This window comes from Schistocerca piceifrons, chromosome 7 (genome assembly GCF_021461385.2).
Source record: "Schistocerca piceifrons isolate TAMUIC-IGC-003096 chromosome 7, iqSchPice1.1, whole genome shotgun sequence".
NCBI lineage: Eukaryota > Metazoa > Arthropoda > Insecta > Orthoptera > Acrididae > Schistocerca > Schistocerca piceifrons.
The window spans coordinates 19931144-19940430 of NC_060144.1; the positions used below are offsets into that span (position 1 = coordinate 19931144).

The 9287-nt window shown below is 42.7% G+C and overlaps 1 protein-coding gene across 1 annotated transcript; it reads left to right on the forward strand.

Annotated features, from left to right (window-relative positions):
* Positions 1-129: 129 nt before the first annotated feature.
* LOC124805058 (beta-glucosidase 25-like) lies at positions 130-8909 on the forward strand. The gene is made up of 3 exons (XM_047265480.1): positions 130-264; positions 397-503; positions 8768-8909. The coding sequence occupies exons 1-3, from the start codon at positions 130-132 to the stop codon at positions 8907-8909; spliced, it is 384 nt and encodes a 127-aa protein (XP_047121436.1).
* The last annotated feature ends 378 nt before the right edge of the window (positions 8910-9287 follow it).

Below are 9287 nucleotides of genomic sequence, written 5' to 3' on the forward strand. Positions count from 1 at the left end.
TAACACCGCTAAGTAGTTGTAAATAAGATAAGGATTCTGCAAATGCAAGTTTTATTTCCAAGAGTATATCGGTCATTGTATAGCGGTATATTTATTTATCGCCGTCATTTGTTTCTTCTGGACACACAGATGGTGCCATGGGGATTCAGGAAGCTGATGAACTGGGTATCCAACACGTACCCGCAGTACCCCATCATCGTGACTGAGAACGGCTTCAGCGACCTGGGCGAAACGCAGGACGACCAGCGTATAAGTTACCACGGCGTGAGTGACCATTTTCTCTTCCCCTGTGTCCAGTGTGTAGTAGTTCCATCAAAAGATTAAGAAATTGAGACCTGCAAGAATTATTATTACCTCCACTGTATAACTTACCTGTCCATTTTCTTCTCTTTTTAGCACTACTTGGCGGAGCTACTCAATGCAATCAATATTGACGGAAGTAACGTGATTGGGTACATGGCGTGGAGTATTATTGACAATCTTGAGTGGGGTCAGGGTTTCAGGTAAGCAAATACCGTCTATAAGGAACATAAATTTATTTAGGGTCTTGCGCAATAACATGAAGCTAAACAAAAGTCATATACTTGTCTGTGTCTTAATGTCCATAAATTGTTGAAGTATGTTATTTTATTCAAGTATTTTAAGGCCTGTATATCCCATATGCAGTCCGAATATGCCAATACGGGAACTCCTTGAGCGAGGAGTAGCGCTACTAGGTTCAGAAAACCGATAACGGCTGGGAGAGTGTATATAACTACCGGTATTTCCTTTGTCTTCACATAAATTAATTTCGAAAACTTAGACATAACAAACTGACGAACAATTTTAACGTATTTTTTCTGTTCGCAACTAACAGTTCCGAAATTCCATTATACATTTGGGAGAAAAAGCTACATCTTTAAAAAGTTCAGACGTTTGCAAAGCTTTTCGTAAGCCATGAGTGATTTGCATAACCTATTTCGTAACAAGCCGGCGTTAGTGATTTACAGTTCCTGTGAATAAGTAACATATCGTGTCACAATAGTTGCATTCACAGCGCCAGATTTGCACCTGGTGGTCAAAACTGGAACTAATTTTTTTTTTTTCCCCCAGCGTAAAGTGGTTCCACAGTAACACATTAGAATATCTACCAAGTTTCTCTGCCGTACTATAAGTACAGCCCACAATGAATCTATGTCAGTAGCTGCACTTTAATTAGAACCACCCGGCCTTATCCTCTCCTGCTGCGTCTGTTTCTCCTGCAGGAAATGTGGGGCCTATCATCACTCGTCCATGTGACTGTGAATGGCGTGTCAGGGGTAGGTCTGGGCATCCTATATGGTGGATATAGAGGTCAGGAAGGACTCAGGACTAAGAAATGAGTTAGCGGTGGTGTCTTTCACTGAAACCGAAACTGAACCAGTGAGACTCGATTCACCTGTTGGGAAACCTGCTGCATCCTGCGCCAAGGGCCAGCGAACGCAAAGGGGTAGGGACCTATTAACCGTCAGCAGTTCAGATGTACCACTTAAGAAAATGGCAGCAAGAGATGGGAGGGAGCACCAGGTTCGCTCAGTGTGTATGCCTCGAGGCCTCATTCAGCATGCTGAAGAGGCTATTCCGGCAGCCGTTGAGGGACAGGGTGTAACGAACTGCAGACTGTGACGCACGTTGAAACACACTATGCCTGTTGTCTTCACTCATAAGTCATAGTTGCATCATTATTCCAGCGACAAGTAGAGAAGGTTGAGAATACCAGTTTTGCTCATGGACTTTCAGCTATGCTCACAATCTGCAGCGTTGTCCCCAGAACAGATCATGACCCCCTGATTTCTGAAGCTAGTGGAAGGCTTGAACCAGAGATTGGCGATGTTCTGTGACTTCCTTGAATTGTGCCATAGGATGGAGAGTTGTAGGACCCACCTAAATGGGTCAGGTGTGCAACACACATGAGAAACAGCTGTCCAGGTAGCTGACTGCGTGTGGAGCGCACACAAGGCTCTTTTTGTAGATCAGGCGAATCTTCATCCTATCCAGATAACGTTAGCTGTAGGAATCCCGGAAATAACGGAGTGAGATCCAAAGAAATGCCCTCCCGCTGGTGAGAGTATTAAAATCCTAGTTATTAACTGTCGAATCATCCGCAACAAAGAGGCAGAGTTTGAAGCTCTCCTAAAGGACATCAGGTTCTATATCCAGGACGTGGCTGAGTTAGCCCTTCTGTTCACTATAATCAATCGTAAATCCATTGAACAAAAGAGAGAGCGCAGCAAGTGGAAGAAAGCACAAGTGTCTCCTGTTTACAAGAATGTCACAGAATGTTTGTTAAAACGTTTAGCTGACAGTAGTAAGATTTTTGGAGAAATAGAGGTCAGAGTAATGGAGGCGGTGTATTGCTCGCAGTAGACAACAAACTCATATCCACTAAGATAGAAACTAAAGCTGCATGTTAGATTGTTTGGGCAAGACTCAGTGTAAAGGTTGAGCATAAACTTACTTACAATAGGATCCTTCTATAGACCAACAATCTCACCTCCTGATGTAACCGAAAACTTTAAAGAAAACCTCATTTCGCTTGTAGATAAGTCCCCAATCATACTACAGCCATTGCGGGAGACTTTATTCATCCGATAGTCATTTGAGATAGTTACAGCTCTGTGAGAGGTGGTCCTGTGAAGCTTTACTGAACGCCTCCTCCGAAAACTACCTAGGGCAGGTGGTTCGGTGCTCTGCTCATGAGAGAAATATTTCAGACCTAATGGCATGAAACGACCTGACCTCTCTGAGGGTGTCCACATCGAAACCGGCGTCAGTGACCACAAAGCAGTTGTAGCAACAATGAATACCAAGTACGAAAGATAAACAAAAACAAATAGAAGGATTTATATGTTCAACAAACTACATAAAAAAGCACTAGCAACAATCTCAATGAGGAGATTGAAACTTTTACCTCAGCACGGAAGCACGAAGAGGAACTATCGCTCAAGCTTAAAAGATTAGTTGACCATGCACTGGATAGATATGTACCCTGTAGAACAGTTCATGATGACAGAGATCCTGCATGGCATACAATAACCGTAAAGAAACCTCTAAAATAAACAGAGATTACTGCATAATAGATATGAAACAAAGCAAAGGACAGTAGGTAGAGACATGCTGAATGAAACGTGTGTGGCAGTCGAAAAAGAACAACGCGAGAAGCCTTCAGTGACTACCGTAGCAAACTATTGTCGAAAGGTCTTTCACAAAACCAAAAGGAATTCTGGTCGTGTATAAAGGCTGTTAGTGGCACCATAGTTGGTGTCAAATCACTCATAAACAAGAAGCGAAATGAAATTGAGAGTAGCGAAGCAAAAGCAGGAATCCTTACCTCTCCTTCAAATTTTCTTTGCAAAAGAAAATCCAGTGTATTGTCCCAATTCGATCCCCGTACCACTGGAAACATGAGCGAAATAGATATTAGTGCCAGTGGTGCTGAGAAACATCTCACGTCGTTAAAAGTAAACAAAGCCCCAGGGCCCGATGTAGTCTCCGGCCGGGGTGGCCGAGCGGTTCTAGGCGCTTCAGTCTGGAACCGCGCGACCGCTACGGTCGCAGGTTCGAATCCTGCCACGGGCATGGATGTGTGTGATGTCCTTAGGTTAGTTAGGTTTAAGTAGTTCTAAGTTCTAGGGGACTGATGACCTCAAAAATTAAGTCCCATAGTGCTCAGAGCCATTTGAACCATTTGAACCCGATGTAATCCCTATCAGACTCTGCACCCAGCTTGCGGCTGAGTTTGACCCCCTGTTAACTATAATCTGTTGTAAACTCCTTGAATAAAAAAGAGTGCCCAGCAGCTAGAAGAAAGCACAGGTCACACCTGTCTACAAGAAAGGTAGCAGAAGTGGTCCATGTAACTGTCGTCCAGTATCCTTGACATCGATTTCATATTCTGAGCTCAAACATAATGAGGTATCTCGGACAGGACCGCCTCCTCCACGCCAATCAGGATGGATTTCTAAAACTTGAATCACGTGAAAGCCAACTCGCACTTTTCTCACATCACATCTCGAAATCCGTGGATCAAGGCAATCACCTAGATGCAGTATTTCTCTATTTCCGAAAAGCTTTTGACTCAGTACCACACCTACTCTTATTATCAAAAGCACAATCGTACGGGGCAACCACCGAAATTTGTGACTGGACTGAGGATTTCTTGGTAGGGAGGACGCAACATTTTATCTTGCATGGAGGGACATCGACAGGTGTGGAAGCAACTTCGAGTGTAGTCCAGGAAAGTGTATCTGATCCTTCGCTATTCATGCCGTATATTAGTGGGCTTGCGGACAATATTAATAGTAACCTCAGACTTTTCGCGCATGATGCAGTTATTTACAATGAAGTACAGTCTGAACAAAACTGCTCAAATATTCAGGCAGACCTTGATAAGATTTAAATGTTCAGAAAACGAAAAAACATAGTTTCCTATGAATATAATAGCAAGGAGTCACAGTTGGAATCGATAAACTCCTACAACTACCTAGGTGTAACACTTAACAGAGACACGAAATGGAATGATCACGTAAGCTCAGTCATGGGTGAATGAGGTAGCAGACTTAGTTTTAGGGAGAAACAATTAGTCTAGAAAGGAGAGTGCTTACTAATCACTCGCGTGACTCATCATGGAATATCGTTGAAGTGTGTGGGACACACACCAAAGATACTGAACGTAAGGGGCAGCACAAATGGTCACAGGTTTGTTTGACCCGCGCGAGAGTGTCACTGAGACGTTGAAAGAACTGAACCAACAGACTCTTCAAGATAGACGAAAACTATCCCGGGCAACTCCACTAACAAAGTTTTAGGAATCGGTTTCAAACGATGACTCTAAGAAAGTAGTACAACACCACAATTTGCTCTCATAGGGATCGTGAGGACAAAATTAGATTAATTACATCGCTCACAGAGGCATTTAAACAGTTCTTCCCGTGCTCGAGGTGTAAATGGATCGGTATAAAACCCTAACAGCTGGCACATACCCTCTGCCATGAAATCCACAGTGGTTCACAGCGTACATATGTAAATATGGAAGTGGGTGTAGATATCAGAAGATAACACACCAAAGCCAACGGAGCCGAAGGTGGGAATATTGGAGAAATATCGTACAGACGATAATACCTGATATAAGCAGAAAACGGATGGAAATGCTACGACTGACCGATAAAACGAAGTACATTTTCAGCAGTTGTATAGACATATTTCAAATGCCAAACTTTAAGGTTTGCCAATGACAACATAATTCTGTCATACACGCTAAGTACTTTGAAGATAAGCTCAGTGGAAAGGACATTGTCAAGGAGAGACATTATAAGATGAATCTCAAGAGCAGCAAATTAAGGGGAATGAATGGAGTGTCGCCGAATTAAATCGGACGATACTGAGGGAATTAGACTAGGATACGAGAGGCTAAAAGTGGTAGATGAGTTTTGCTATTTCGCTACTAAAATAAATGACGTTTTCAGAAGTAAAACGGATATAAAATAGATAGCTACTGCCAATAGCAAGAAAGACACTCCTTACAAAAAATAAAAAAATATGCAAACACGTTATGTAAATTTAAGTGTTAGGAAGCCTTTTCTGAAAGTGTTTGTCTGGATTGTAGCTTTATGTGGAAAGGAAAGATAAACAGTAGAGAGAGAAGGAAATCAAAGCTTTCGAAATTTGGTGCTTCAGAAGAATGGCGAAAATTGGATGGGTAAATCGACGAATGAGGTGCTGAATCAAATGGAGGAAAAAAGAAATGTGTGGCAGAATTTGACTAAAAGAAGAGTAATAATACTAGTTCCATCGTGAGCAACCAGGGATGTGTGAGGGATGGAGGGTAGAAATTGTGGAGGGATGCCACCGCTTGGTTACAACAACAGGGCCATGTGGATGCAGGCTGCATTAATTACGCAGCGATGAAGAGACTTACAGAGGGCAGACTAGCTTGGAGAGCGGCCTCAAACCAGTCTGTGGTCCGAAGACCATGACAACAAGGTAAACTGAAAAACTAGGATCGGTATGCACGCCTTCTGAACCAACTCGATGAGACAGTACTCGAGAAGAGTCCTGTGAAGCGAAGGAGAAACTGAAAACGTCTTTGTTTAGGCCAGTGCACTCAATCACAAATGTGCTTTGGCACTTGGGAGCGAATGTACAAAATCTTATCTGACTTCCACCCCCTCTCGCGTCAAAAGTCCGCACGCAGCTCGTGGTCTTGCGGTAGCGTTCTCGCTTCCGGCGCATCGGGTTTCGGGATCGATTCCCGGTGGGGTCAGGGATTTTCTCTGCCTCGTGATGACTGGGTGTTGTATCATCATTGACTCGCAAGTCGCGGAAGTGGCGCCAACAAAAAGGACTTGCAATACGGCGGCCGAACTTCCCCGCATGGGGCCCCCCGCCCACAATGCCATACTTTCATTATTTTTTTTTTCATGTGAAAAGAAATTGTACCTGGAAAACTATTTCGATTTATGAGCGCTCTGTAGCTGTACTAGAATAAAATTGTGACTGAAACACGCCAGTCACGGGATGCTGCTTAGCCAGGCTCTCTGCCGACAGCACACCGCAAAACCTACCTCAACTGACGAGGTAGTGACGGGAACAACCCAATGAAAACAATCGAATCAGTTGGCTGTCGTTTTACGTATCTGTTGCATTACTGTTCATTCATTTCTTTCGCATGAAAGCAGTCTCTGCGAGGAGATGCTCCAAATGAAATCAAACAATTGACGCAATCCGGTGGTGTTTACGAGTACTGACTGAGTTACTCATCCTTTCTTTCCATGTGAAACCAGTCTTCACTTTTTCTGTCGGTTGAAGCATGTATTCATTCGTTCATTCAACTGAAAGCAGTGCTTAGTAGTTTAGTTGACTGTGTTATCTAGTTATTCTTCTGAGTGAAAGCAGTCTGTTGTGCTCTCTTTTAAAGTGAAGTAAAGCAGTGTGGTATACAACAGAAACAGGGAGGGGTACACATATCACCAGAGATAGACCCATCCCCAGGTGCACACGGAGACATTTCAATGGGTACGTCAAGATTGAAATAAACAATATAAATATTTATTTCATTATGCACTGAAAGATTAATTGTTGTTTTCACCATTTAAAACTTACAGACTGTTGTGTATTCCAAGTGCTATAATGAATGCATGCATAACTAATAAAGCAGCTTCGTTGGAAGTACAAAAGCTGAGCAAGCATAAAGGGGTACACAAAGAAAAAAGGAATATTGCCAAATTTTGCGACTGTTTGCATTCTGTTTCACTGAAGGAAAGCGTGAGGATAAATAAATAAATCCAGCAAGCAAGCAGCACCTGAGTGACGCCTCGTGCTGCTGCCTGGGCCAGGGCAGCAGCCGGCGCGAGGAGGTGGCCAGTCGCCGCTGGGGGAGGTCCCGGCACTGCTGCGCCGAGCCGGACAACACGCCACCTCCTCGCGCCGGCTGCCATTCTGGCCCAGGGAGCAGCAGGAAGAGGCTACGGCGGCGGCGCCACGCGGCCCCGCCTGCAACACTCGACGAAAAAGGGTGAATGAAAAAAAACCCAGAGGCTCAGTGGAAACATTCATATAATTAACATTCATATACTTGGAATAACCAGTTGTCTCACATTAAGTAAAACCACTCAAGCCGGGAGAATGTGTCCATTCATTTTGGATGGTTTTTTTTTTTCATTAGACAGAAAAAACTACCTGAAAGAAAAAAACAACCGATTGTCCAATCGGTTGTTGGAAAAAGTCCCGGACGAGGCTCTGCACCTACGCCCAGTAATGGCAACGCTGTGAACACGCGGACTCTTCGGAAGAAGAGATGCAGTTGCCTGTTGTCTGGCCCCTACCACTCCACTCATTCAAACTCAGTCACAAAATTATTCTAATCAAAGTATAGCTTTTTTCAGGTAGGCCACAATAAAAAAAAGAACGTTTCTATCTAAATAACACAGACTCTCATCTCTCATTACCAGACTAAGAAGCATGCAAGCTTATCCTCTATACCCTAAAAATCTCAGCCTGCTTCGTCACACTAAAGACGGATTTTGCTTCTGCAGCGTCTGTAGGTGACATTACTATTCATGTCTGAAGGACGTTGTAACATGCACACATGCATGCTGCACGTCTCAAAGACATCGTAATGTTACATACAGAAACTGTATAAAGACAAACATTCTGAAACACATTGGTCTATCTGCCTCCAAAGGCATACTAAAATTTCTCTCTTCTTGTGCAGGAATCACAGAGTGCGAGTGTAGGTAATATGGACAATATGACATATGATGGTTTGTGTCTGTCTTGGGAGTATGCGTGGATAGTCAAAGTTATTAAGGCGACCTCTTGTGTTTAGCAGGAAATCCGAGTTCGAGTCCAGCTCTGGCACAAATTTTCATCTGTCATTAAGATGCACACAAGATTCACAATTTAGGAATCCATTTCGTAACATTAAAACTGTTCTCTAACATTTGAATTCCATATTTCGTTAACAAGTACTTTCTGCTTTGCAATAATTACCGAACCACCTTGTATAAATTACATAAGCCAAAATATTCAAAAAAGAAAAACCTGAAAAAATCCGATGAATATCTGCTGTCGAAGTCACCAATGCTGGAACACTGGACTCAGAAATATCACAAACTTTACTATATTACTTTAAGAGTATATAACCTATATTGTTTGTAATGATAATTGTCTACTGTGTTATTTTTCTCTGCCTCCAAAATTCACACTATGTTTGTATGACGTCAGCATGAGTAATTTTGTTTGCTTGCAGGCCAAGGTGGGGAGTTTTTAAAGTGGACACTGACGATCCAAACCTACCCAGAAGCCCGAAGGCATCGTCAGAGTTCATGGGCAACATTTATACGACCAGGACTGTGCCCTTGGAGTATTTCAACAGCACTCGAACGACATGATGTTCATAAACTGGTCCATGTTTATATTGTCAATTTTGTACTCTGTATTGCTTAACACTGTAATAAATTCTTTTAAAAACCTGTATATTTTGTGTGTCTTTATTAAACTATCAGCAGCTAACATATGGTTCTAACTCATTTTCAGTTCTTTCGTGGCCAGAATGACAGAGCCCCTTGGTACATATTGTCCAGAGTTTGCAGTTGCTTACACTCATTTGTGTTCTATGGATTGCACACCAGGAACGTTAACTTTTAATATGGTTATCACGATATTGACCTTGGTATATACTTTACCCTCAACTTATAAAATGTTTCAATAATCAAATTACCAATGGGAAGATACCATTACTTACTTCAAATCTGGATAACATTCTACTT